At 51.3% G+C, this 26,116-nt stretch overlaps 9 protein-coding genes across 9 annotated transcripts; 3 read left to right on the top strand and 6 right to left on the bottom strand.

Annotated features, from left to right (window-relative positions):
* Nucleotides 1-1,032: 1,032 nt before the first annotated feature.
* On the bottom strand, nucleotides 1,033-4,371 carry C8Q69DRAFT_399415 (hypothetical protein; the record flags this gene model as incomplete). Its single annotated transcript, XM_028627847.1, has 2 exons — nucleotides 1,033-1,939; nucleotides 2,156-4,371. Coding segments are annotated over 2 exons (3,123 nt in total), but the record flags the coding sequence as incomplete, so codon positions are not given.
* Nucleotides 4,372-7,335: 2,964 nt separating this feature from the next.
* On the top strand, nucleotides 7,336-8,440 carry C8Q69DRAFT_519158 (putative NADH-ubiquinone oxidoreductase 178 kDa subunit; the record flags this gene model as incomplete). The annotated part of the gene is made up of 3 exons (XM_028633465.1): nucleotides 7,336-7,464; nucleotides 7,565-7,809; nucleotides 7,928-8,440. The coding sequence occupies 3 exons, from the start codon at nucleotides 7,336-7,338 to the stop codon at nucleotides 8,079-8,081; spliced, it is 528 nt and encodes a 175-aa protein (XP_028486859.1). The 3' UTR covers nucleotides 8,082-8,440.
* C8Q69DRAFT_220965 (hypothetical protein) lies at nucleotides 8,332-10,235 on the bottom strand. Its single transcript, XM_028626289.1, has 4 exons — nucleotides 10,112-10,235; nucleotides 9,801-10,006; nucleotides 9,391-9,702; nucleotides 8,332-9,236 (listed from the first exon to the last, which is right to left on the bottom strand). Exons 2-4 carry the CDS (start codon nucleotides 9,963-9,965, stop codon nucleotides 8,541-8,543), a joined length of 1,173 nt encoding a protein of 390 aa, XP_028486858.1. The 5' UTR covers nucleotides 9,966-10,006; nucleotides 10,112-10,235; the 3' UTR covers nucleotides 8,332-8,540.
* Nucleotides 10,236-10,880: 645 nt separating this feature from the next.
* C8Q69DRAFT_219953 (cystathionine-gamma-lyase) lies at nucleotides 10,881-12,703 on the bottom strand. The gene is made up of 4 exons (XM_028626288.1): nucleotides 12,315-12,703; nucleotides 12,159-12,244; nucleotides 11,648-12,095; nucleotides 10,881-11,588 (listed from the first exon to the last, which is right to left on the bottom strand). Exons 1-4 carry the CDS (start codon nucleotides 12,453-12,455, stop codon nucleotides 11,004-11,006), a joined length of 1,260 nt encoding a protein of 419 aa, XP_028486857.1. The 5' UTR covers nucleotides 12,456-12,703; the 3' UTR covers nucleotides 10,881-11,003.
* An 886-nt stretch (nucleotides 12,704-13,589) lies between these two features.
* Nucleotides 13,590-14,509, bottom strand: C8Q69DRAFT_400044 (DNA-directed rna polymerase III 25 kd polypeptide; the record flags this gene model as incomplete). Its single annotated transcript, XM_028627881.1, has 5 exons — nucleotides 13,590-13,821; nucleotides 13,879-13,942; nucleotides 14,015-14,101; nucleotides 14,157-14,253; nucleotides 14,333-14,509. The coding sequence occupies 5 exons, from the start codon at nucleotides 14,507-14,509 to the stop codon at nucleotides 13,590-13,592; spliced, it is 657 nt and encodes a 218-aa protein (XP_028486856.1).
* Nucleotides 14,510-14,860: 351 nt separating this feature from the next.
* Nucleotides 14,861-17,447, top strand: C8Q69DRAFT_462759 (hypothetical protein). The gene is made up of 2 exons (XM_028630336.1): nucleotides 14,861-16,901; nucleotides 16,963-17,447. The coding sequence occupies exons 1-2, from the start codon at nucleotides 14,979-14,981 to the stop codon at nucleotides 17,197-17,199; spliced, it is 2,160 nt and encodes a 719-aa protein (XP_028486855.1). The 5' UTR covers nucleotides 14,861-14,978; the 3' UTR covers nucleotides 17,200-17,447.
* A 1,150-nt stretch (nucleotides 17,448-18,597) lies between these two features.
* C8Q69DRAFT_506072 (Ser-Thr-rich glycosyl-phosphatidyl-inositol-anchored membrane family-domain-containing protein) lies at nucleotides 18,598-19,405 on the top strand (the record flags this gene model as incomplete). Its single annotated transcript, XM_028632767.1, has 2 exons — nucleotides 18,598-18,808; nucleotides 18,912-19,405. 2 exons carry the CDS (start codon nucleotides 18,598-18,600, stop codon nucleotides 19,403-19,405), a joined length of 705 nt encoding a protein of 234 aa, XP_028486854.1.
* Nucleotides 19,406-20,593: 1,188 nt separating this feature from the next.
* C8Q69DRAFT_443599 (hypothetical protein) lies at nucleotides 20,594-22,885 on the bottom strand (the record flags this gene model as incomplete). The annotated part of the gene is made up of 4 exons (XM_028628929.1): nucleotides 20,594-21,274; nucleotides 21,339-22,005; nucleotides 22,068-22,441; nucleotides 22,520-22,885. 4 exons carry the CDS (start codon nucleotides 22,883-22,885, stop codon nucleotides 20,594-20,596), a joined length of 2,088 nt encoding a protein of 695 aa, XP_028486853.1.
* Nucleotides 22,886-24,273: 1,388 nt separating this feature from the next.
* C8Q69DRAFT_219859 (pyridine nucleotide-disulfide oxidoreductase-domain-containing protein) lies at nucleotides 24,274-25,887 on the bottom strand. Its single transcript, XM_028626287.1, has 3 exons — nucleotides 25,550-25,887; nucleotides 25,182-25,419; nucleotides 24,274-25,122 (listed from the first exon to the last, which is right to left on the bottom strand). The coding sequence occupies exons 1-3, from the start codon at nucleotides 25,711-25,713 to the stop codon at nucleotides 24,346-24,348; spliced, it is 1,179 nt and encodes a 392-aa protein (XP_028486852.1). The 5' UTR covers nucleotides 25,714-25,887; the 3' UTR covers nucleotides 24,274-24,345.
* Between the last annotated feature and the right edge of the window lie 229 nt (nucleotides 25,888-26,116).

Below are 26,116 nucleotides of genomic sequence, written 5' to 3'. Positions count from 1 at the left end.
GGCAGTGCCTTCACCTCCATCAGCCATCTTGTCAACAGATTCAACTTACTCGGCTTGAGTAAATAAGCTAGAATCGTGGAAATCGGCCGGAATTAACAATGCGGAGTCTCGTCGACGTGAGGGAGGATCGTGAGGTTCGAGTCAAGACCCAAGGTTCCTCGGCGGGAGTGCCCGTTAGGACCATCACCGTTGCCGATGCGGTGTGGCGCAAGGGCAATAATCAGTATCGAACTACCACTCTTGCCCCGTCAGTGAGGCTGTGAAGTTTGGACAGTAGGATGGGGGCCGTTTAGATCCAAACAGATCTGGGATTTCACGTCATTGATCGCCAAATATATGATTTATCCGGGGCACTTGTTCCGCGATCGCATCTGTACTGTACCTGGCACGGTTCTTCCAAGGCGGTGCTGGACCATTATCGAGCCTGAGCCTCATACTGCTTGCCTAGTGTGGCTGTGGTGTTCTGAAGAGGTTGATGTATCTAGGGGATATGAATGCCACTACGATGGGGGTAATGAGATCATCTCTGTCAGTTCTATTGACAGTCACTGCGTGTTTTGTGATAACCGATAGGTAACAAATGGAAGATCAGAGTGTAATCATGTATCGTGTCCTCATCAAGCTAGCCCTGTAACCAGTACATGAGTAGCAGCCGTAACGAAAGGAAAAGGAAAATGCAACTGTGTTAGAAACAAGCCGCTCCCTCAACAAAACGCTGAAATCAATCGCTAGCCTAAACCCATAAGAATCCCTTCACATGATGACCTAGATGTATGTACGAAACAAGAGACAGAAAAGCGAAAACGACGTTATAAAGAATACATGTACGGGCCAACCAAGAAAGAAGAAACGCCAGAAAAGAGAAAAGAAAAGAAAACGAACAGTGCTTGATGAAGCGAAAGGTGAGTTCGATATGCCAGATCGAACCAGGGAGTTAAAAGCAGTATGGTGAACCAAAAAAGGAAGCTTAGCACAAAGCATTAACAGTTACAGGGTAGGAAAATAAGAGGTCGGTCGGTCTATGTGTCGAGATCAAGCCGGAGGTGACACCGAAGCTCGAACTCGTTTCGCTGGAGACCGACTAGTAGAACGTCTTGAAACGCCACGGGGGGAACGGTTGACACCATCAAGCGAATCGCTCGACCGCTTGGCCAGCTCGTCAATTCGGGACAGCACGACAGGAGAGTCAGAGTAGAGAACCATTCCGGGCATATACACGCAGGAGTTTCTCCTTTCCTCATCTTCCGCAAAGTCCTCATGCGCGGCCTCACGGAAGATACGAGGGAAAGTTCTAAGTACAACATGACGGATAGAACTCCTGCTCGGAGGTCGGCTCTCGTCCCTGCCAAAAGGATATTCATCCCAGTGTTCATTGGCGACGCCCTCCGCAGAAGGAGCCGGCATGGAAGCCGTCACTAGCTCTCGTTCGACGCGCGCATGTCTCCAGGTCTCAGCAGCTAGTTTCACAATCATCCTGACGCCAGTGAGCAAGTCGTCCAGTTTCTTAGGGTCAGCGAAGTGTCGGATCTGCTCAATGATTTCATCGACAATCACTGCCGCCACGACATTGATTGACTGTTTGGCATCTGACGTTGTATAGGCTGCTTTGAGTGTCTGCTGTCGCCAGAAAGCCTCACGTCTCACCGACTTGCGTCGGATATCGATAGAGAGCAACTGGAAAAATGTGTCTGCCTTGTCGAACCTTCTTCCGAGAGTGAACAAGAAAGGCTGGAAGATACGATAGGTGAGCGTCTTCGAGATGACGTGTTGGATGTAGGCCGAGCGCAGCTCGCATGAGGCAGGAGTATTGTCCAGGAATGAGGGCAATTCCGATGGGATCTTCGCCAGTATGTCTTTGGGCGGATCAATAGGAAGGTATCCGAAGTGTTTCTTAGAGAGGTCGATGATAAGATGTTGTAGCTTGCCGAAGCATTCCAAACTAAAATTTGAAAGAGAACTTAATTAGAGCATGATACTTAAATAGCTTATCGACATAAAATCATCGTCATACTATAGGAAATTCGTAACAAGAAAAAGGAATGCATATCCGTTACATGACGGAGAAAGATCCAAAAAATGAAATCCAACAAAGGAAAGGTCTCTAGGCCGCTGCGCCGGTGTATGCTATCTTTTCTTTTTGTTCCAGGTCACTTACAAGAATGTGTCTCCTTTTGTGCTCTTCAAGTCGGTGGCTTCGCCAAGGCTGTGGAGAGTCTTCTTCAGACGCTCGCGTTCCTTGTCCATATTATCAACGGTAGAGCGCATCTCCTCGATAGCGCTCTGGAGCTGTTTCTCCTTGTCCGCCAACTCGGTCTTCTTGGTCTCGAGCTCCGCAATGGTGGTCTCCAACGTCGACTTGGTGGATTCGAGGTCAGCCTTAGTTGATTCCAAATCTGCGGTTGTGGATTCCAATTGCGATTTGGTAGATTCAAGTTCAGCCTTAGTTGACTCCAGTTCTCCAGTGGTGGCTTCCAACTCTGAGATTTTGGTCGCAAGTTCAGTCTTAGTAGACTCGAGGTCACTCTTTGTTGATTCAAGCTCATTCTCCGTGGATTCAAGTTCAGTTTTAGTTGAATCCAGCTCAGTCCTAGTGGAATCGAGCTCGGTCTTTGTGGTCTCAAGTTCACTCTTGGTAGACTCAAGGTCATTCTTTGTTGATTCAAGCTCATTCTTCGTGGAGTCAAGTTCAGTTTTAGTCGAATCCAGCTCAGTCTTAGTGGAGTCGAGCTCAGTCTTTGTAGTATCAAGTTCGGCCTTTGTCTCACTAAGTTCAGTCTTAGTAGAGTCGAGTTCAGCCTTAGTTGCCTCCAATTCTCCAGTGGTGGCTTCCAGCTCTGAGATCTTGGTTTCAAGTTCAGTCTTGGTGGTCTCAAGTTCACTCTTGGTAGACTCAAGGTCACTCTTTGTTGACTCAAGTTCATTCTTTGTCGACTCGAGCTCTGTTTTAGTTGTATCCAGTTCGGTCTTAGTAGAGTCGAGCTCAGTCTGCGTAGCCTCAAGTTGGGCCTTCGTCTCACCAAGCTCAGTCTTAGTAGAGTCAAGTTCAGTCCTAGTAGTATCAAGCTCCGTCTTCGTCTCATGAAGCTCGGTCTTTGTGGACTCGAGCTCAGTGTGGGTAGCCTCTAACTCTGCGATCTTCGACTCCAACTCCGCCTTCGTTGCTGCCAGGTCGTCTTGAGTTGACTTAAGGTCCGCTGCAACTGAGTCAAGTTCAGCTTGCTTTTCGTTCATAGCGACCTCGTGTTCCTTTTCCACCTTAGCGCGGGCCGCCTCCATCTGTTCCTTCATCTTCTGCTGCTGGAAAAGGAGTTCCTTCTCGCGGTTCTCCAATGCCTCAGCTGCAGCCCTCTCATCCTCGGCTCTCATCTGCGTGAAAGCATCCGTGAGCTCCTGCTTCTGAGTTGCAAGGGAAGCTTGTTCATTTTCTCTCTGGGTCTGGAGTTCGACCTCATAGTGTTCCTGTGCCTGCCTCATGTTGGTATTCAGTTGCTCAATCTCAGCTTGCAGTTCCGTTTTCGTCTGAGAGAGTTCATCATTTTCCTTCTGGGTGGCCTCCAAGTTCTCCTCAAGGGTCTGTTTCTTGTCACGGAGATAGCCGATCTCAGACTTGAGTTCCTTGATCGAATGGTTCAGTCTTCCACATTCTTCGGCACTGTCTGAGGCAGCCTTCTTCATCTGGTCCTTGAGGGCTTGAACATAGAAGTCCTTATGCATCAGATCTTCCTGATGACGATCTTCTAGCTGCTTGATTTCAGCTTCTCTCGCATTCAGCTTCGTTTGAGTCTCCCTATGGGCATTCAGCAATCGGTCGAGGTCAGGGATTGCACTTTGTATCCGATTTAGGAGATGGAAAGTATCACCGAACTCGGCAGCGAATGTTCCGGCCTCTGACGCGTGTCCATTCTTCAAGGACGGCTCGCGCACCGGCTGATAAGGTGAATTGAAGAACGTATCAAGTGGGCCGCGTCCAGACGCTATGCTTCCGGAGCGATGATGCTGGTAACCCCCATAAGGGGGAACAGCGCCCCCGTAAGAAGGAAGAGCGGCAGCACTCATAATGGGGGAATGGAGAGCTGTGGTGAAACTGGGGGCAGTCGACGGCGGTACGCTTGCAACAACAGTAGATCCTGTACCGTGGTCGTTATGGCCCATCATATAGGGCATATAAGGACGCACAAGGGGGCTTCCGACCTTTGGCACCGGGTTCGAATATGAGTAGGCCGGTGAAGCGGGATATACGGGGCGATGCTCTGGTGGAGGGCTTGATCCCAGTCGCGTCTCTGTGAATGAAGGCGACGCGGCACGGACAGAACCGCTTGGTGGTGAGCGACGAGGTATAGGAGAAGCAACGGTTGGTGCCTTGGTTGTGTCCTTGAAGAGATAAGCGTGGTGACCGTTGCCGTTGGTGCCGTTGATGCCGTTGGCGCCGTTGGTGCCGTTCGTCGGTCTAGAGGTGCTAGCACCTGATCTCTCAGCAGCTCCGTATGTTGGTTCTTCAAACACAGATGCTCTCGGCGTGTCGTCTATGGCTTTTTGAGTCGAGTCGTCCGTTCCGTAGATAGACTCCTCGAGCTTGTGGTTGCTGTCGTCTAGTGTGGGGTTTTCGTTTGGTGTTGCGTCTGCGTCATAGAATTTATCGTCACTGTCGTCGTACTTCTCGTTCTTCTCGTCAATCTGGTCGTGGATACCGTTGGGTTGGTCGTTGATCTCGTTAATCTCGTTTGTTTCGTTAGGGATGTCGTTACTTTCGGCTTGCTTATCACCAGGTTCCTCTGGACTGATGACTGTTCCTGGCTGATTACCAGTTTCTCCCTGACTGACAGGAGACTCTTCTGGCTTATCAACGATCTCTTCCCGGCTCACAGAAGCTTCTTCCGGTTTGTCACCGCTCTCCTGAGGCACAGGAGTGTCCTCTAGTTTGTCACCAGCTTCCTGTCGGTGGCCAAGCAGTTCTTTCAACTTCTCGACAGTTTCTTCTGGGTTGAAAGCAGGTTCCTCTGGACTGATGTTGGCCTCAGTAGGCTGCTCGCTGGCCTCAACAGGCTGCTCGCTGACCTCAACCGGTTGCTCGCTGACCTCAATAGGCTGCTCGCTGACCTCAATAGGCTGCTCGCTGACCTCAATCGGTGGCTCGCTGGCCTCAACAGGCTGCTCGCTGGCCTCAATCGGTGGCTCGCTGGCCTCAACAGGCTGCTCGCTGGCCTCAATCGGTGGCTCGCTGGCCTCAACAGGCTGCTCGCTGGCCTCAACAGGCTGCTCGCTGGCCTCAATCGGTTGCTCACTAGCCTCAATCGGCTTCTCGTTGGTGTCTTCGTTCTTGATTATCACCGGTTCGGTTTCTTGAGGTAATTCCTCAGCAGGGACATCTGTGGTTTCGGGCTCCTGCGGTGCTGGCTCTGCCACGTCTTCCTGAGGAGGCGAGGTTATATCGTTGGGTGGTTCAGTCACACCCACCTCGTTCTCCGCATGGGGTTGATGCTCCAGATCCAGCTTGGGTGTGTCTGGTGTCTCTTGATCCAAGGTCACTTCTGCTACCTGAGGCGCCAGAGGCTCTTGCTCAGAGATAGAAGGGACCTCCTCAACGACGGGTTCTTCTTGCTTTGGTTGCGGAGGGGGCGAGCCCGGGGTAGGCGGAGGGGTTTCTTGAGCCTCTGCGGGTTTGGCAGCGGCTTCCTTCGCCTTCTTCGCGTTTTTATTATTGCCCTTCTTGTTCTTTTTGGGCCCCATGGCGAAAAGTGGTTGGGGGGCAGACCCAGAGACGCTGATAGGATCACCTGATATTTATAGACGTGTTTCCAATAGAACGAAGAAGCAAGCGTTCACGTTTCAGGGGTAAGGGGGGGTAAGGAATAGTCAGAGAATTTGGGTATCAGCCGTGAGAGCAGTGTACATTTGCAAGAATGCCCAGCGATGACAAGGGAGGAATATAGGGCGCCAACCGGCTCAGAGTACGAAGACTGAGGGGTTCGAGAACATCTGAGAGCGGTGGGATGATCCACGAAAGAGAAGGAAGGTGCGAATGAGCAAAAAAGAGGGTTCCTCCTGAACTCCAATAACTTGGGGGAGGGCTGCGAATCGTCGAGACACACGGGGACAAGAGTTGGCAGCAGCCACACGCTCTAAGAAAGCAGAGGGACGATTCAGGAAACGCGAGACGTCAACTGGTGTAATTTTGACTAGATCTGAGAATTATTATATCCAGACAGAAAAGGGGTACAAAAGCAGGAGGGGAACACCAGGTAATAATCTATTTCCGGAAGCCAGCCACGATTCGAGATTCCAGAAGCCTTGCCCACCGCTCTCCGCCAGAGTGGACGATGTGGATACGCAGCGGACCGAACCTACACTTGAACGTATGTACATGTTTCCCACGTCACCCAGTGATCGGAGGAGGCTGGGAGAGTGGAAAAGAAAAAAAAAGACCACCATTGTGATGGAGCCCGAGGCGAAAGAGACGATGGTAACAAAAGAGCCCAGGCGCATAACCAATGCAAGACCAACACTCTCCGAGGCGCCGTATTGGGCATCAACGGAAGCTGGTCCGGTTCCGGGGAGGGTCTTTCATGGAGTCCATCCTGCGCAGGTCAGCAATGGGGTCAAGAGAGCGTGTGGGGTGTGGACACAAGTAGGAGTCACAGAGCAAGACGGACGATGACATGTCTCTTCGCTGTCCAAACATTTAATGACCGCCTGAACTGGTTGTCTGAGGAACCCAACTGACAACGCGATGATGGGGAATTAGTTTGGCCCAGGCGGGCAAATAAGCGTAGAGCAGCTGGCAGTCCCCATGCGCAGTGGCCAAGAACCGCAAAGCGCGCAGTCATCGAGATTGGCAATGAAACAACCACATCGACCCGCCATTATTTCTGCTCGGTGGCAGGGCGAAATAGTTCATGCAGGAGGCCGGGGGCGAAAAGGGAGGCCGCTTGTTTCCACCCATAATGTAAGTCAGTGATGCTGTCGGAGCAGCACGAGATGCCTGGCTGTAAGAAACACTGTTTAACTTAGTTGATCTGATGGAAGGGGATCAAACGGGCAGAGCGGGAGTACTAGAGCAAGCATCACGCAGCTAAACTGACAGGAGGATAGCGCAGGAGCTGTGGGATAATTGATCAATTAATGATTAAGTCAACTAACGAGCAGCTAAGTCAGTGACAGCGTCCAACTCCCCAATCATCCAATGTGAGGCTCTCCGTTGTCTGCTGACCGCCCTAGTCCCGATGTGGATGTCACGTGATATGGTTTCTCGACCGCCTCGCTTCCGGAACAACCTCCAGAGTGACGCTGGACGAGAGTATCTCGAGCTGTTTGCGCCGCCAATTGCCCATCTTCACCATGTTTCTTGCCAGGCGATCAGTGGCTCCAGCCCGGCAGGCGCTGCGACGCCAGCAGCCTCGCCGTTTTGACTCTCATGCGGCGCATCACGACCACCATCATGCCGGGCCTGTGAACGAAGCCTTTGGTGTATGCCACCCCTCCTTTGACGTTTCCCAGACCAATTGGGAAACCAGTGTACCTGTGCCGTGTGGTTCGACCTCAGTACTGACATTTACTCCTTCTCTAGCCTGGTTTCTACATCTCTATCGCCACTCTCGCCTCGGGGTACCTCCTCTACCGAGTCAGCAAGGCCAAGCAGGAATCCGGCTCGGAGTCTTGGATCACCGGCCTCATTCAGAAATGGACTCCCCCAGAGGAGCTCTGGGAGAGAAGAAATGCCATTCGCTCAGCAGCTATGGACAAGGCCGCTGAGGACCGTCACTTGTTCATGAGCGCCGCACAGCCCAGTACGATTGAGCTGAAGGACCCTGAGTATGTCGATGTCCCCATATATTATTCATCGTCACCCAGCTCTATGCAGGCACCATATCGTGCAGCCTATTTTGGAATTGTCTTGGATCGAGTGATGCTAACTGCAGTTGATCAACAGTATCTTCAACGCCGGCTCCCCTTACAACGTCGCTGCTGGCACCACCGCCGACCTGAGCGCCGTTGCCGCGCACTACCACAAGAAGAACCAGGCGATGGAGGAGGCGCGTGTCGCGCGCATGAAGGACGGAAAGGTGGTATCTCTCTATGAGTAGGCTAGAACAAAACCTACATATACGAATTCGTTCCGTCATTGAGAAAACAACTGGGTTGTGCGCGTTGTATTGTACATATATCAGGACACGGCTTCCTAAGAATTTCATTGCTTCATTACTTTTACTTCCCATCCGCTGTTCGATAGGATGCACACGAGTGCCATTGCCCTATCTGGGGGGTTTTCCCCGGATCGAGAATAATCGAAACAATATGCTTGCTAGATTCGATTTTAGTCGACAAATCGTATTTTTTAGTTAGTGGAGAATTCTCCTCCGTATCTATCGAACACACCTATTTTTAGGGAGAATCTACTACTAAGGGACGGAGGATCATTGAAACAGATGTAAATCTAAGAAACGGAAGCCCATCAATTTCTATAATTACTGACCGCCTCATGCGTGTCTCTTATTCTTGCTTTTCCTTTTTCCTGCCACCGGGTCCAGGCCTCCTTTCAAGTTTCAACTTGAACTAGCCATTTTGACCTGTAGCACAACCCTCCCAACCCCCTCAGTTTTCACCTCCACTCTTTGCTGCACCTCCACCGCCTCACCAGCCATCTCATTAAGCACGGCCAGAAACTCATCGACCCCTCCACCCACGCCGAAGTAGACCTTTTTCGCCGCCACCAGCCCCCTGGTTTGTCGCGAGCCGGTTGTTGGTCCACCAGCATCGCATCTACGCAGTAATGACAGCAATGTCTCCGAGAACGCACCGAGAGATGACGGAGAATAGATCGTTTCGCTAGCGAGGATCAGTGTCCGCCATGGTCTTCCTTCATGATCTCGTTGCGCCGTCAAGGCGAGTTCTACGAATTCAGGAGACCAGGCTCCGGAGATGAAGTCGATGGTTATGCCTCTGTCTTTGAGGTCTGTGCGGAATGCGTCGAGTAGAGACGGATCGATGTCCAATTCTTCTTCTTCTTCTTCCTTTTTCTCCTCTGCTTGTTGCTCAGCAGTTGGTCCTGTGGATGTCGTGGCTTCTTTATGAGAATTCAGCTTCCATGTGAGAAGAAGGTTCGGCACCGTGACAAGACGCAGCACGGCTGAGTTATAATCCGCAAAGGTGAAATGGACTCTTCTCGACGATTGAGACTTCGGGAGAGATAGTAGTTGTGCGAAGATGGAGAGGGAAGGCATCGCACTTCCGGCACCGAGCTGTTAGATTCGTAAGTATACCATACCATACTATATCATCCCTCGCGAGTAAACGAGCCAAACAGCACAGAAAACACGAATACGGAAACAGAAGCAAAAACAGCAGCAAAACATAAAAAATCAGGAGTTAGAATGAATGAATGAATGAACACACCTCGATAATATGCACATCGGTCCCATCAGAACCATTATCTAGGAGTAGTTCCTTTCCCTCCTCAGAAGCCATCATCCTCGCCAGATCCAATGCACATTCCCAGGTTTTAAAACCGCCCTCGTAGAAATTCGGTTTGATATCACCTTCCTCGAGCCCAGAGATGAGTTCATCGTTATCGTTATCGTCCTCGGCCATCAGCTGGGTACGAATATCAAAGACTTCTCGACGGCCAAGGGCAACATCCTTGCCGCCATTGGTGGAAGAAGGAATTGAGACCTTGTTGTAAGATATTTGAGACGGAAGCGTTGATAGCTGTTATCATTAAAGTCAGTATTTAAAATTTTCTATTTCGCCAATAGGTGCCAGAAATGAATTAAAGTCTCAACTAAGAATTAGATAGGAAAGCATACCCACTCCTCACCATCCCATCTCTTCGCCTCAACTAAAGGTTGACTCTCCTCTCCATTCCGAGAAGTTTGGTTCTGGTTCTGAACATCGCCCCCATCAAATTGAGGGTCTGATTCGTCGATATCGACATCGTCTCCTGAGAACCCGAATGTGAAGCCGGATGCCATTTTCACCTGGACTCCGCAGCTATGAAAGAACGTAATATAGTCTATGCCAATATTAGTCCATAGTCCATGAAACAGGAAAGACATCAAATAGGTAGGTACCAAGAGCTCAATCTGCTATAACGTCGGGTATGAGACTAGGTACTTACCAGAACATACAAAAGCCCAAAGCGGCAAAAATAAATGCAACCAACGAGATAACACTAGGTTCAGATTTCTATACAGCACAATTCCTGAAAAATCTCACTACTTCGTCAAGTAGATCAGGATTGACCTAAGACGCATTAGTATCCGCCTTTCAAGATCGGGATCGATATGCCACTATTGTGAAGGAGGGGTCGAGTGTTGTCTGTCCATACCAATGAATGAATACCTAGCGGGGACAAGTTCTCTGAGCAGACTCTTTTGTTCTAATTTCACCCGCTGAACCTGTATTTCTTTATAAAGGATAATTATTGTAACTGCAGCATGGAGTATATCTCCCGCGACAGATGATCTGCCATATACAGAAAGTCAAAAATCTGCTTGTTCGAGAAAATATCGATGACTAAGCAGATATCCGCAATCTTGAACTTGAACTACAGATGTATACTGTAACTATCGCGGGGCGCGGAGCTATCAATAGATTTCTAGTTCTTGTCTAAGGCTGTTTTATTCTTTTTAATTATTTCTAGCAGCATTGGAGATCCCATTGCAGTTGTCGTTGAGAATCATGCAGGGTCTAGTAGCAGTACTCTAGGTTCTATGTATAAAAAATCCATCAACAAGAGATTTTTACGACTGCTCTCTCTCTAGAACACCTTTGAACTCTTCAGTATTCGGGCGCTGGTATTTGGTATTTACGAGATTCATAAGTGAACACGTCCACATCAAGTCCACAAAGCCGAGAGAAAATCGACATGAATCCATGCTTAATTCCCTTCTAGCGCAGTCCTTCTCCACTGGCTTTTAAGGGTGTATCATTTGAGAAATCTAGTTAAGAGTCGTGAACTTCCACATAAAAACGCCTTGAGTAAGTAAAGTTGAACGCCTGAACAGGCATTACGACTGTCCGTTTGCAGCATCGGATTTCGGGACAATAGCCGACTTCTCGAGGGCTCGAAGGACATCCGCCTTGAGGTCATCTGCATCCTCGATACCGCAGCTCATGCGGACAAGATCATCAAACACACCCGCAGCCTCGCGCTGTTCTTTCGGGATACCTGCATGCGTCATACTCGAGGGCACCTCGACCAGACTTTCAATACCTCCCAAGCTTTCCGCGAGAGTGAAGATGCGTGTATTTTGACAGAAACGCTCAGCAGCTTCGTGGCCGCCCTTGATACGGAAGCTGAGCATTCCACCACCCATGCCGTCACGGTGCTGCTTAAGAGCGACCGCACGCTGAGGGTGCGAGTTAAGCCCGGGGTAGTTGACAGACTGCACAAGAGGAGAGGCTTCCAGAGCCTCAGCTACGGTCGTTGCGTTTTTAGTGGCCTCTCGCGCGCGCAGATGCAGCGTCTTCAGACCACGATGAGCGAGCCAGCAGTCGAATGGCGAGGGGACGGCTCCGATGGCGTTTTGAAGAAAACTGAGGCGTTCCTTGAGCGCGTCGGAGTTGAAAGCAGCGACTCCCATCAAGACGTCCTAACTCCCGTTAGCGGACCTTCTCGAAACGGTTTCATCTTGGAGAGGGAAAAGCGTACAGAGTGGCCATTAATGTACTTAGTCACCGAGTGAACAACAATGTCTGCACCGTGATCCAGCGGGTTCTGGATATAGGGACTCATGAAAGTATTATCGACGACCACCAAGATGCCATGTTGGTGAGCAATAGACGCCACTTTTCTGATATCGACCAGTCCTAGCGTCGGATTCGAAGGTGTCTCGATCCACACCAACTTTGTATCATTTGGACGGATCAAACCCTCGACATCGACCTCGATGCATGGCGAAAAAGTGACATGGACCCCGTGCGCCGCAGCTACTTTCGTGAAGTATCTATGCGTCCCACCATACACATCCGACACGGAGACAACATGAGATCCAGCGGCAAGGGATTGGAGGATAGTCGCAGTCGTGGCAGAACCAGAAGAGAAAGCCAATGCGTATTTCGCGTGCTCGAGGGCTGCTACCGCCTGTTCGAAGTTATCCCTAGGAAGCGCAACGTTGTCAGAATCCCTGCACCACGTTCGTTCCGAAATTGGCTACACTCACCGATTGGGATTCGCACTCCTCGTATATTCATAAGCACCAACAGGTTTGCCCACCCCCGACTGCGCAAAGGTCGTGGATAGAGAAATCTGCGAATAGAGGTAAGCTTCGCATTCTGTCGCACGTAACGAACCCCTCCCTTGACAGGAAACCACTCACAGGTGCGATCACTGCTCCCGTCGTTGGATCATGATGAGCACCCGAATGAACGGCCAGAGTACCAAACTTGTGTTCTGGCGTAGGAGGTCGTGGCGGGGTATCGATAGCAGCGTTGCCATTCGACAGGTTGGAGGGGCTCATCTTGTACGACCGTGCTGGGGAGCGATAAGTAGCTGAGTACGACAACCTCGAGATCCAGCAACGTCACGACAACAACCTCTCTTCTATAGAGAATCGGAAGAAAGAGGGAATAAAGAACAGTACGAACGAAGAAGAAAAAAAGTCACACAACGGGGACTCGAGCACCCAAGAACATATAGTTACCGCCCGCGGCAGGGGTTTGAGGGTTCGTATTATCAATCGCCGGAATGCCTCTAAACTTGGATCTGTTTAATAAGTTACCGTTTGGTCCCTTCCTGACACACCGAGGCTCAACCAAGCTTACTTGCTTACTAGATGTATAACAAATGCTACAAAATCCCAGAACCATCAGCTGGAGAGATTACGTAATTTGCATTTCTCTCTGCTTTCAGCTATGTTTTCAGTGTTATATCAGAGGCGAAAAGCACATCATTCTCCAGTGTTATTGTGGAATTCTTCCTCGGCGCCGTCTCTATAGGAGGATTTGGTTCGGTCGATGACTCCATGGTCAGATGGATCCACCGATATTTTTTTATCTAATGTCAGACCGCCTGGATCGACGAGAGTGGGACAAGCTCCGCGGATAACCGCTCAAAGGCCGTCTGTGACTCTGTGCCTGGTCGGGACGGCACCAGTGTTCTGGTTCAAGGAGAAATACAACCGGATACGGTGCTGGGCGGAGGTATTATTATTGATATTCCGTCTATTCATAACCATCTAATATCATTTGCGACACTTCGCAGATACTTGGGTACGCAGATTTCGCAATCAAAAACTTCAAGGCCGAATCAGTCACGGCATGGTCCAATCCCCACAAAGAGTGATATGCGACAATATTCTCCGAACTGTATCAAGACAATATCTCCACGGCCTGCGTTGGTCGCAGTTTCGCGCTGGCTTGGCCAGCATGGATGTAATCGTTAGTATTGGAGTCCGATAGACGGACTCTAGCTGTGAAATGCTACATGGCACTGTAAATGTACAGTACCAAGCTATAAGAATTGGCGAGGTACTTCGCAGCCTCGTATTTCTGTGAATCCAAATCGTGCAAAGAAAATATATGCACTCGTCTCCATCACCACCAGGAAATCGGACCCAGACCAGCCATTTGCATGGATCCCTAATCGAACCAAATCAGCACGGTTCACCATTAGATATCATATAAAGAAAACACGCAACACATACAATGATCGAATATGGTGGCTTCCTCTCCGAAACTGGCGTTCCGTCACCCAGATCCGGGGCGTTCGGGATCTGATCATGCCATTCCTCGACTTCAACTCGGAATCGGACGATTTCACCGATGTCGAAGTAGAAAGTTGAGCCTTCTTCGTTTTCCCAGATCCAGACTTGGTCCGCGTAGTCGCTGATTTGATGTTAGATGTAAAGCTTCGGAAATGGCTCAAAGGGGAGGGTGTCTTACAATCTAGCTCCTGGAAGAAGCAGGTCGGGTGGGATGAGAATATCGTTGAAGAATTCTACGCCAACTGTGGAGTGGTCAGCATGTCATCCTTGGGGGACTATATAGGAACATAGGAGGATGATTCGAGAGGACGTACTCTTAATCCCATGCTCTGTCCCACTGGTAATCTTTCCTATTACGATTTCCCCCTTGAATGGTCGAAAGACAATCATTCGAAATTTAACTGTTGCAACATTAGCATAAGAATATACGGGATATAATCCACTCCTGCAATGTACCATTAACATTGACAAGACCGGTTCCATGACCGATCAGACCGTCCGATGACTCTAGGAGATCGTAGAAGCCAATACATAGGCCGACTTTTTGGATGACCTATGAGAGATAGGTCAGACAATCAGTTCTTACAGGCATCATAGAAGAAAAATTCATACAAGCCAGTAATGTGACATACCTTGTTTGCATATTTCTCGTTGATGTTATCTTCGATGGCCACCGCACTGAACTTGGAAAAGTCCTCGGGCGAGATCTGGACTAGATCGGAGATGGTGGTCTGCGAAGGACGGTCAGAAAGCGTTGCTTCTTCTTCTAACTCTTGAGAGGGAAGAGGTGAACCTACGAGGATGAACATTGCGTTTCTCAAGGGTGAGATATCACAGTCCCAAGTGCGTTGGTATGGAAGATGGTTCTTTTACTGATTATGCTAACGATACTGGCAACTAAAGGACTGGGTCGGGGACAGAGAGCACGGCCATATTCAGGCGCCCGGCATCAAGACTATCCAAAAGAAGAAACAAGATCTACCGTCCTTTGTCTAGAGCTCCATGATACAACCGCTGGGGAATCTGGGAACATCCGACGATTTTTTGATCAGCGAGCAGCTCCTCCAGCCAATGGCAGACGGTGACAGCGGGCGTCTCCACGTGACTGGCAGCACTTTTCCACTTTGGCCGTCGGAACCGGAACAAAGTGAGCTCCAGCATCGGTCGACGGAGGGAACTTTTGGAAGATTGCCCACGATTTTCTGCTTCAGATGAAGTGGGAGAATGGATTCTGCTGTCCTGGACATCGAAGGTCCAGGTGAGTGAGCTCCTCGCGCGATGACCTCCCAGGGCTTTTCGTTTCCTCCTCCCCCTCCTCCGCCTCCGCCGCAACAGAGCTTCCCGACTGGTCCTACACCTCCATACGGACAAGCCGCCAACTATGTTCCGCGGGGTGGACGAGGCGCTGGCGGGCAATATCGGGGACGGGGACGCGGATATGGGAATCGGGGTGGTCGAGGAGGGTATCATGGCTCCTCTGATCCTAGTTACTCTGGAAATTACCATACGAATGCGAACTCTCTAGCTAATCAAAGCTACTCTCCCGTCAATTACGGTGCATATCCTCCACCTTTCCCAGCGGCATCAAATCACGCGTCATCCTCGCCCTACAATGCTGCTCAGTCCTCGCAATACCAGGCACCCCACGCTCAGCCGGGCTATACTCATCCACAAACTTACTCCGCAACGACACCGTACTCGCGTCGTCCAAGCTACGATGCAGGCTATGGCAGCTCCAACCAACGGCAACCCCAGTCTCCCCCGTATGCGGCTGCAACGCCCTCCTACGTTCCCCCTGTTCCTGGTCAACAGGCGGTGTCAGTATCGGCGCCGGTAATGGGCCCGCCGCTGCGCTGGGGATTTGAAGATCGCAGTTCAGCAGGTTACACTGGAACTCATCGTGGTGCTCATGGCCCCCACGGACCTCGAACATCCAACGCATACAGCCAACATTCTACTTTTTCCGGTCAGGGTCAGAAGAGGCCACACGCATCTGCCTTTGGAAAGCCGGCGACAACGGCACCGCGAGTACCTGCACCGCCAGCAGTTCCCAGCTTTGGCAACCCGTTACCGTCCAAGCCTCCGCCTGCGGTTGATGCTACGCGGAAACCCAAAAAGAAAAAACGCCGTCATAACCAGCTTGGCCTCACACCCAAGACGGACGAGCACGAATCCAGCGAGGAGGAAGATGACGTTGACGAGGAAGCAAGGCTGGCCCAGAGCGGCGAGGCTGGGTCTTTACGGTTCACGTACAAAGGGAGAACATCGACCCTGCAGTCACAGGCGGACATTGCAGCTTGGATCGAGGAACGAAAGAAGCGTTTCCCCACGAAACAACGGGTAGAGGAGCGCAAGAAGGCGCAGGAGGAAGCACAACGAGCACGCAACGAGGCCCTGAAGCAGAAGCAGAAGCAGAGAGAAGAGGCTAAGCAGAGACAGAAAGAAGCCCGTGCCAAACAGGAGCAGGCAAAGGAGGAGCGGAAGGCTGCTGCAGAAGGATCGGCGGATCCGCTAGACGCTGCGGCCAAAGCACGGCTCAAAGCGGACAAACTACGGCGCAAGCTGATGAAGGAAGAGAAGCGGGTTGCTAAGGCCGAGGCGGATGCCGAGCGGGCTCGGTTAGAGGCTGAGGCGTTGAAGAACGCATCCGGTCATGATACAGGTGCTCAAGGTTCTGTCCAGGAGGCTGCCCCCAGGGCGGAAGGGGCGGATGAGTCTGCCACTGTGAAAGACGCCATTGCTGTTGAGCCTTCTGATGAAGCTACCGCTGCCTCTCATGTCCTTCCGGAGGGCGTGTCTGCAGCCCCTGGAGAGAATGGCACACAGGGTGTTCAAGGCATGGAGATAGACGCTGCCGCGTCGATATCGGAGATGTCTGATACGAGCGACGAGACGTCCTCGAGCGGATCGGACTTGTCATCGGACGATTCATGGGACAGCGGAAGCGATAGTGGCAGCGATGGCGATAGTGATTCCGCCCCGGAGGAAGTATCGTCCCGACGAGACGGGCCTGAGCGGGTGCCACCGCCCCCACGGGAGGCGCCGAAGAAGAAATTATGCCATAACTTTGTCCAAAAAGGTCGTTGTTCACGGGGTGACCAGTGCCGCTTCTCCCACGACGTGTCGACAGCCAAGGCACAGACGAAGCCGGCGGGCAAGAACGTCAAGGAGAAGACCGGGCGGAAGGGGCTTCTCCAGGCGGTAAGTGATGGACTTCCTCGTTATGGTTCTGACAACATCATGACTGACAACGATTTTCTAGCTTCTGGCCCGCCAGCGGGACGATGAGGATCAACGAGTTATGCAGACGATCATGTGGCTCGGCGAACATGGGATGCTCGACACTCCCGACGAGCCTGGACAGGAGACGACCGGTGAAGTCAAGGCAGAATCCGCCGCCGGTCTTCCTCCTCGTCCTCCTTCTCCTCATCCTGAGGCGACGACTGAGAATGTCATCGCATCTGGAGCGGAGACAACTGCCGTCACGAATGCGGAATGATTGATGTACTCTATTTCTTCTTGGCCTATCCAACTCTGCCCGTATATTATTTGCTGGCAGTGTCTATACACGGCGTTCTATGTGGGAGATCGGGCGACATAAAAAGACAGGACATACGGTAGACTCTAGCTGTGGATGATCTTTAGAGGCAAAAAAAGCTATTATTCTCATCCCGTCGCTTTATCTTTCCTGGTGTTCCAGTAATTAGTATTATTATTATTATTATTATTAAGTTAGTTATCGTCGGGTGATGATAAAACATAGGTTGTCGATCGTTCCTTCCCCGAACGGACCAATGACGTCAAACGTGGAGACGGGTAAACATCTTGTTGCTGCCTCGTTTCTGAGGCGGAATAATGGCTAAGCGAGCTTCCTTTTACGCTGAGGCCACGCCGCCTTCTGATTGGTTTATAAATAAACATTGCACGAGCCTCTCACGTGACTATCTGCAGCCAACCGATCAGGTGATTGCAGCACCTTCCCCAACTGGACTAGCGTCGATCTCCGGGTAATGTGACCTTGAGGAAATGCCGGACAAATCCATCTTCATTTAACATCCTAGATAGATATTTTAACATGATTATCAGTTAGTTAACTTGGGGGGAAATTGCCCGACTAACTAACATCAGGCAAGACAGGCAGGCAGTCTCTGTCGGTCTCGTGCAGAATAAAAAAAAAATAAAAAATAAAAGAAAAAATAAAAATAAACATAATCACACCAAAAAGAACGGCCGGATCCGAGGAACTAGAATTCCCAACCTAGGAAAACCATCCATTTCAGCCATGGAAAATGAACTGCCCTGCGCCTCCTGGATGGAACAATCTCGGCTCGTTTGCACGCTGAGCGAGTCTGTCCAATCCCAGACGCGGAGTCGCCGCCATCGTGAGACCTAAAATCCTACACAATCTGACTTCAGCACCGGCGTGAAGCCAAACAAGGCGTTGCAATTCGTGAAATCCACCAATTTCCCCCCTAAAAGGGCTCCGTCGCCTGTTAGATCGTACACACTTTGCCTGTTGTAGACAATCGCGCCTCCGGACAGTCCGCGCGCCAGACGGAGTCTGGGGGAGAACAGGACACAGCGCCGACGCCATCGTATCGCTTGTGTTGCCGAACATCCAGCAGGCACTTTGCCCCCTCTCTTTCTCTCCAACGAGCCTCCCCTTTTCTCTTTTAATTAATGATTGTCCCCGTCGCTCTTTTCTCTTTCTCTCTGCTTTCTCACCGCAGCGCCACAGGGCTTTACTCTCGTTGATCTCGCCTTCTTTCCCCAGTCATTCGTTCGCGTTGTTGATATCCGTCTTTCTTCCTTTCTTCCCAGATACCAGTCTTGTCGTGCCAACACACAAGATCGCCAATTAATCAACCCATCAATTAACCAAACCACATTCTTCAAGATGCGCTCCGTCCTCTACATCGCTGCCAGCGCTTTCGCTGCTGTCGTCGCGGCTGAGAACGCCAACCCCTTCAAGATCCCAACCCAGGGCTACGACTTCAAGGTCGGATCGGCCACTACGCTGAACTGGGATCCCACCACCAGCGGCACCGTCACTCTGAAGCTGCAATGGGGCGCTGTCACTACCACCAACTCTGGCGAGGTTATTGCCCGTAAGTAGTCGTCCTTGTCTCAGTCCAAACACAACGGAATCGTAGCCTCTCGACGCGCGCGACAGGATGTGATGATCAGAGGGCAATTAGCTGACAAGAGCAGAGAGCATTCCCAACTCCGGTAGCTACACCTGGACTCCTCCCTCCGACCTGGCGGCGGAGCCCGACTACACCATCGAGATCATCGACGACTCCGACCCCAGCGAGTACAACTTCCTGCCCCGCTTCGTCGTCTCCGGTGCCACCGCCAGCGCGTCGGCCTCGTCTGCTTCCCAGACGTCCACTGCGTCGGCCTCCAGCACCTCTGCTGCGTCGACCACTCTGTCCACCGTGACCACCAGCAGCGCTTCGGCCAGCAGCTCTGCTTCTGCTTCCGCTTCCAAGACCTCCAGCGCGAAGTCCACTTCTTCCTCCGCCAGCGCGAAGTCCACCTCTTCTACCGCTGCCTCGTCCACCACCACCGGCGCGGCCAGCTCTACCAGCTCCTCCTCCCAGAGCACCCCGACCACCCAGGCTCCCAACGCCAACGCTGGTGCCTCCCTGAAGGCGCCCGCTGGTCTGCTGGCTCTCGTCCTGGGCGCCATGGCTGCTTTTTAAGACAGGGTCACGAGATACCAATCGGACCACAACCGATCGGGATGAAGACATGATTGGGACAATCCCTATCGGGTTATCAGCCTAGGACTGACGCTTGGATGAGCGCGTCTGAAGCTTTTATTATTCACTTCGGGTTTTATTTTTTACTTTTTGCAGCCCATTATCCAAGCAACCACGCATGCGCTCAATGTACATCCAATGGCCTCCGTGTATTATATCTACTTAAGGCTCTTTGGTACGTGTAATGTATATTACAGATGGTACATAAGCAATGAAACATGGCTTCTAAAGCTTTGTTTTTTGATACCAGTTTCTGTTTCGGGTTTAATTTCCGCGCAATACGACGATCAAAAAATAAAGATAAGCAGGAACTAAAGTAGAAGATGTACCAGTATATGTACATACGTATGCCAAGCCGTCTTCCCATCCATGCAGAATATGCATGCATGCATGTGCCATGCACATCCTTGATGAGGAATCAATTCGATTCGATCACGGTCTATTATTCTCCCGCCGTTCCTACAGTAGTGATAAGCACGAGCCTCCCAGGCATCCAGGCACATAAACACTCGATTTATCTAATTATCCACCTACTCCGAGTCCGTAGATAGTTTCTTAGGTAGCTAGCTGATGTGGATCGATCATCGATCATCATTCATCGATCGTCGACTAGACTCTAGTTACGGATACTTAGTGACCGATCAGATTAGATCAGATTAGATCAAAAATCATCGATACTAGTTAGTGGTTAGTTAGTTAGGTAGTTAAATACTCTGAGTCGAGACCAACTACCTAGGTATCTACTAGTAGGATGACTGAGTAGGAATTGTTATCGTAATTATGTTTACTCTGTAACTATGTAGTGTAGTGTAGTGTAGTGTGGTGTAGTCGATTCAGGAGATGGTAATTAACTAGCTAGTTAGTTCAGTTAGGGGACAGATGGATATATAATTGTGCTTGAGAAAAAAAAAAAAAAAAAAAAAAAAAAAGAATATATGCATTGTTATTCAAGCGAATTTATAATCTGCTTCTCGTATAATCTCCCCTCTCTTTCTATAGTAAGTCTAGCTTCTACGATTCAATCAATGTCCGAGAATATATAGTTCGCTGAAGAGAAAACAAAAAAAAAGGGAACAAGAAATATCAAGTCAACGAACCCCGATTTGGAAAAAAAAAGGAAAAAAGAAATCACAGCTTGCTGCGCGCCGCACCATTCTTCAACACGTTCTTGTTCCATGGGTATGGATCGAAGATCAGCTCGTTAACCGGGTTTTCCTGACTGGCCCGGCGGAAGAGATCCCGGTAGACATCGCCGTCTTCGCGTCCCAGACTGCTGTCCAGCACCCAGTCGGGGAACTTCCACGCGTCTACAAGGTTTACCGCGTGCGGCCGGATCTCGTCCAGCAGCTTCATCACGGCCTTGTTCCTTGTGAGTGTGATCTGGCGCGTGGTGACGGCGCCTGAGGTGAAGAAGTCGGCAGCCTCTCGCTCGAGCGTGTGCAGGGCGTACAGACGGAACAGCTTGTGCAGAAGAGTGACAGTCTCCGGGTCGATCTGGGCAGCCGTGTCGGGCGACGAAACAGCCTCGTAGAAGTTCTTCACCACGAGGTACTGAGAGTGAGCAGTGGACAGACGCCAGAAGTCCACCAGCAGGCTGTTCCACGAGCGCTTCTCTACGTCGCGTTGCTTTAGCGCCTCGAATGTGAGGTATGCGGTGCGCCAGGCGAATGCGGCGACAATTTCCTCGTCCACTTCGAGGACGTCAAATGAAGCGCCCTTCTCTCGGCGGTCAATGAACGACTGCAGAATGCGGCTCGTGTCGTTGTCGCCGGCCTTACCCGCAAGCACGGCACGGGCGGATTTCAGAAGCTATAGATCTTTATCAGTTGATTTGTCCCAAAAAAACAGATGCCTATCATACGGGATCACTTACGTATCGTGCAACCTGTTGGGTCAACATGTAGTTGTCACCCTCCCAGGTGAGGGTGGGCAGGTAGTCAGCGTACCATGAACCGATGCCGCTGTAGCTGCTGTATCCGTGACCACCACAGGCTCGTCGACAGACTTCGAGACCTTCACCGGCCGTAGTGCTGGCCAAGGCCTTCAGACCACAGGACGTAGCATGGAGATCGGCGAGGAGGTCAGCTCCGGCGCGGAGGGCCTCGGGAGCCGGTCCTCTCTTCTCCTGGTCCTGTGATGCGGGGGCCTTCATCCGCGCCTGGTTCTTTTCATACAGGGCCATCATTCCACGCCCGGTGAAATGCAATGCATACGTTGCTGCGAGCAGAGGCAATAGACGGACCTGGACCATCTTGTAGTTCAGGACCTGGGTTTCGCCCGCATTCTTGGGGGCATCCTGGTCGGAGAACTGTCGTCGAACGGCACAATACCGGGTAGCGATGGTCACACCTTTGGCCAGGACGCTTCCTGCCTGGAGGACGATGTTGGATCGCACCCAGGTCATAGTACCATAGATCAGCGTCGGGTTCGCCGGGCGCAGATACTTGTTGGTGGCGGGGTCGACCTTTGCGAATCGAGCGAGCATGTTGACGTGGGGGATCTTGTAGTTGTTGAACAGCAGGAAACCGTTATCCATGGTGCTATAATGACCGATTGATTAGCAATCTCTTTATCCGCCGAGTATTCAAAATGGAGAACTTACTTGTATCCAAACTTGGGACCAATATCGCCCACGTAGACATTCTCCAACGGCTGGTGTGTCTCCATGTCTCGGATCTGGACGACGAAAGGATGGGGTCCGTAGGGCTTTCCATCGATGATCAATTGAGCCATCACCACGGCGTGGTTGGCAGTTCTACCCAGAGAGCCGATCCACCACTTGGAGGCAGTCAGGCTGGGCGAGTTGATGATGAAGGTCTTGTCCTCGGGGCTCCAGGTCGCGGTCGTCTCGAGACCACGGACGTTTGAACCGTGGCCCAACTCCGTCTGCGCATAGCATCCGATGATCTCGTACTTCTCTGCCCGGTGCAGGAAGAGCTTGTGCTGCTCTGGAGTTCCCTGCTCTCGAAGAGTGACCTAGAATCACAATGTCTCGTTAGCTGACTGTAAAAGATATATGAATGGAAGTCCATCAGATGCGGGAGATCTCCGTACCAGGAACATAGTCGCATGGAGACCGTACGGGGTCGGCTCCGCGATCAGGTCTGCAGCGGCATAGTATTCGTCTGCCGACCACTTTCGCTCCACAGACAGCTGTTGCAGACGCTTGCCCTTGGCCAGGGCACGCTGGATGCGCTCGACGCGTCCTAGGGAATAGTTCTGCGATTTATCGAAGACGGGATCGGATTGGAGCACCGAGAGGAGCTTCTCTTGCCGCTCGAGGACGGGCTTGCTGTGGATCAGCTCAGCCAGCTTGTCGACAGGGACATTCGACTGAGCGCGTTCCTTCTGCAGCAGTTCTGAGCCCTGAGGGCCGGCAGGCTTGAGGGCCTGGACCCAAGCAGGAGGCGGAGGGACCATGATCGGTGCAGATGAGATAGATATTCGTTGAATAGCGATATGACGATAATAATTCGTGGTATGGATGGAAGGAATCAGAAGAGATGCATCCAACAGAGATCCTCTCGCATCCTCCAGAATCAGAATCAGAGAGAACGGGGCGATGGCTGATGGGCGGTTCTAGTTATTATTATTTGGAAGCGGTCGGTCCGGGGCGTCTCTTCGCAATATTAAAGTCAGCACAAGGACCGAGGCGGAACTGCAGCAAAAGCAGGACATGCTGCCCGAAGCGGAAAATACCTCGGCCCAAGTTGGCTGGAGTTCTCTGCAGTGCTTCAAGTGGGTTAGTTTAGTTATGATTATTATGATTAGTTAGTTAACTTGACCAAAAGCACCAAAAGTCCGTGTCGAGCCGACTTGACTGCTGGTCCGATGAATCATGATGGACTTCCGGTAGTTAACTAGACGGCTCGGCCGAGTCCGTCCATGGGATCCCCCGAATCAGCCGACACCGGCGGTTCACTCCAGAGTTTAGTATTCTCCATGTCTCCATCTCTCCATGGGCAATAATAACAACTGCGGAGAAGCGGAGCAAGAGGCGCGATTCATAGCACCTCGCAATGGCTGGCATTCTGAAGGAGCTTTTTGTGTGATTGATTGATTGATTGACCGTCTGGCCATCATCTGCGATGACTTTCCCGGTCGATCCGATCCCGACGAGAAGTACGGAGTAGAGAATATCAGCCCGATTCTTGTATCCGTCTGTAGACCCTGGATGAGCTGGTCATATAATATAATATCATCTTGTCTGTTCACGATTAACTGCTGAATAATAATAATAACTAACTAATATTGTAATAAATCATCTATACAATAATAATAATAACTACCCTGACTGCAGTTTCGGGTTTAGCGCCGGATATCCTGGCTGTACGTCACATGATCCCGTTCGCCCAGGCACGTGGCTGTTCTCTCTGGCATGTGATGGTCCGGTACAAAATTCGTTCCGGAGGAATACGTAGAGAAGTTCATGAAGCATGGGATGGAGCAAGCTTGCACAAGACAACTCAAGTCTATGACATAGAGGAAACATATCCTTGATGCAGCTCATTCTCCAATCCCGTAAACGGCCAGAGAGAATCAGAGAGAATCATGCGATATTCCCTCACATTAGGTACTGGCAGCATCGAGGTTGCATATCGAGTGCCCTCAGCAAACGCCATCGTTCCAGTAGATATAGCTCTCACTTCAACGACCCCAGTCGTCTGGCATCCAATCTCTACAACCCCAGAAGGTGCTACCAGGGAAACACAATAATAATAGATTACGCAGAATAATAATAATAATAATAGATACGTAGTGCTGCAGGGTCCCGGACAGATAGACTATCCTAGCAGCAGCCTGCCATATTGTGCATCAACAGGGAATTACAGTAGAGCAGAGGTATCAACGCCAAGAGTAAAGAACAAGAAAACTATCATCTACGCGGCAACCCAGCTCGGGGAAACCCGTTTGATGAAGTTCATGAACTTCCACAAGCCCACGTTCAGCTCCACGTTCTTGTACGGATCAACCACACGCTCAGGGAAGGCGATACCAGCACCATAGAGGCCCTTGATCACTTGGCCGTCCTGATCGGAGAAGCCACCCGTCTGGTGGTCAAACTGCGGCTCCAGCGGTTTCCCATCCCGCGACAACGCGGGCAGAGGGTCGCGAGTAAAGCCAACGGCCTGGACGATATGCGTGCAAGACGGCAGCTTGGCTTGGTACTCCGCTGTCTCCTTGCCTCCGCTGCAATCGACTTTCTCAACAAAGCGGCCGGCCTCCGACTGGGGCAGTCGGTTATCTTCTAGCTGCTCTTTCGCGAAAGTCGCTGCAACACCCTTGAGACCCGTGTTGTCTCTCAGGATCCAGCCGTCCTTGTACTCCGCATACCGCAGCCCGTGCCGCGTAAACCACTTGATACGCAGCTTCGGGTGAGACGAGCGAGCCAGTTTGACTAGATTCATGAGCGCCAGAATGGCACTATGAGAAGCACCGATGACAGCTACCGTTTGCGGCGAGTCCGCGGGGATAGCTCCGATCAGTTCACTGGGCTTCAAAACCACGTCCAGATCCAGCTTCTGGATAGAGAGCCCCGGCACAGGGATGGGGAGAAACGTTGGTGAAGAACCGGTGCAGAGGACCAGACGCGGAGCAATTACCCGGACCTCCGAGAGAGTCTCGTAGCTCTTGATATGGACGGTCCACTGAGACTGCTATTGCCAGTTAGTCCAACGATCAGACGGCTTTATCTTCAAGAGACTACGACACTGACATTCTCCGCCAGATCAGCTTTGGTAACGACGCCGCAGCAGGCATAAACATCATCACGTTTCGTGATTCCCTCAGTGAGCATTTTGCACAGGTCGGCTGCATAATGCAGAGGACACCCCTGGTCCGGATCCAGTTTGGTCATCGTCGTGAAGGCATTAGGCTTGGGAGTCGTATCGAGCACAGTGCGGAAAGGCTGCACAGCTTTGGCATACGCCTGGAATAGAGAGACTTTCGTGTTGCTGGGAGGAGGTTAGTCTCAATGCACGGTTGTGGCAGTCCTCTTCTTCTCCTGTAGAACCGCCTCTGGCCGTCTGCCGCACGGCCGAGAGGCCCGCACAGCCAGAACCACCGTAGAGAGACAAATCGTACCTAGGCACCTCACGATATTTCTTATTGATGCGTCCTGCCTGAAAGCAGGGGTCGATCCAGGCAATATTGCCGCCAATCTGCTTCTCCAGGAGGTTCCCGATTACCGCGAGGCCTGCTGGACCGGCTCCCACCACCACCGCGGCACATCTCGGTGTGCTGCTCATTCTGCCGATAAAAGACCACAAAGAATGGCTAAAATCACAGAAAAGACAATGGAAGAACCCTCAGCAGATGGGAGAGCTCGAAATGCGATGAATCGGCCGTTTTATTCGATCAAAAACCTCGGAATCCGTTGGCAGAAAGGAGAAGACCACCGACACCGCTGTTTTGGGGGGGGAAAGATCTTGCAGTCACGGCGGAACAAAGTCACGGCATGCGGGGGCCGAATCACGCAGCACGAGGAAGCATTGAACATGTTGCTGATGACTGCGTAAGTGAGCAACGAGTCTCGCCCCACCCGGGCGTTCACGGTTGCAGGCGGATTCGCTTGCCGTCGGGCCTCTTGTCTCGGATCATCCTTCAAGCTTTCCTCCTGGTCGAGTCTGGAGTGCGCTCGCCAGCGCGGCG

The sequence above is a fragment of the Paecilomyces variotii genome (assembly GCF_004022145.1).
Source record: "Paecilomyces variotii strain CBS 101075 chromosome Unknown C8Q69scaffold_3, whole genome shotgun sequence".
NCBI lineage: Eukaryota > Fungi > Ascomycota > Eurotiomycetes > Eurotiales > Thermoascaceae > Paecilomyces > Paecilomyces variotii.
Note: the sequence above shows the minus strand (reverse complement) of the source record. Positions and strands in the feature narration are given on the sequence as shown.

What these genes read in the sequence shown, in the direction of transcription:
- C8Q69DRAFT_219859 (XM_028626287.1), bottom strand. Translation starts at nt 25,713, where the DNA reads ATGAGCAGCACACCGAGATGTGCCGCGGTGGTGGTGGGAGCCGGTCCA. An exon ending in AAATATCGTGAGGTGCCTAG is followed by an intron (nt 25,420 to 25,549) that starts GTACGATTTGTC and finishes ACCTCCTCCCAG; the next exon opens with CAACACGAAAGTCTCTCTAT. An exon ending in AAGCTGATCTGGCGGAGAAT is followed by an intron (nt 25,123 to 25,181) that starts GTCAGTGTCGTA and finishes AACTGGCAATAG; the next exon opens with CAGTCTCAGTGGACCGTCCA.
- C8Q69DRAFT_219953 (XM_028626288.1), bottom strand. Translation starts at nt 12,455, where the DNA reads ATGAGCCCCTCCAACCTGTCGAATGGCAACGCTGCTATCGATACCCCG. An exon ending in CGGGAGCAGTGATCGCACCT is followed by an intron (nt 12,245 to 12,314) that starts GTGAGTGGTTTC and finishes CTCTATTCGCAG; the next exon opens with ATTTCTCTATCCACGACCTT. An exon ending in AGTACATTAATGGCCACTCT is followed by an intron (nt 11,589 to 11,647) that starts GTACGCTTTTCC and finishes AACGGGAGTTAG; the next exon opens with GACGTCTTGATGGGAGTCGC.
- C8Q69DRAFT_462759 (XM_028630336.1), top strand. Translation starts at nt 14,979, where the DNA reads ATGACCTCCCAGGGCTTTTCGTTTCCTCCTCCCCCTCCTCCGCCTCCG. An exon ending in GGAAGGGGCTTCTCCAGGCG is followed by an intron (nt 16,902 to 16,962) that starts GTAAGTGATGGA and finishes ACGATTTTCTAG; the next exon opens with CTTCTGGCCCGCCAGCGGGA.
- C8Q69DRAFT_220965 (XM_028626289.1), bottom strand. Translation starts at nt 9,965, where the DNA reads ATGGCATCCGGCTTCACATTCGGGTTCTCAGGAGACGATGTCGATATC. An exon ending in GATGGGATGGTGAGGAGTGG is followed by an intron (nt 9,703 to 9,800) that starts GTATGCTTTCCT and finishes TAATGATAACAG; the next exon opens with CTATCAACGCTTCCGTCTCA. An exon ending in CCGATGTGCATATTATCGAG is followed by an intron (nt 9,237 to 9,390) that starts GTGTGTTCATTC and finishes CGAATCTAACAG; the next exon opens with CTCGGTGCCGGAAGTGCGAT.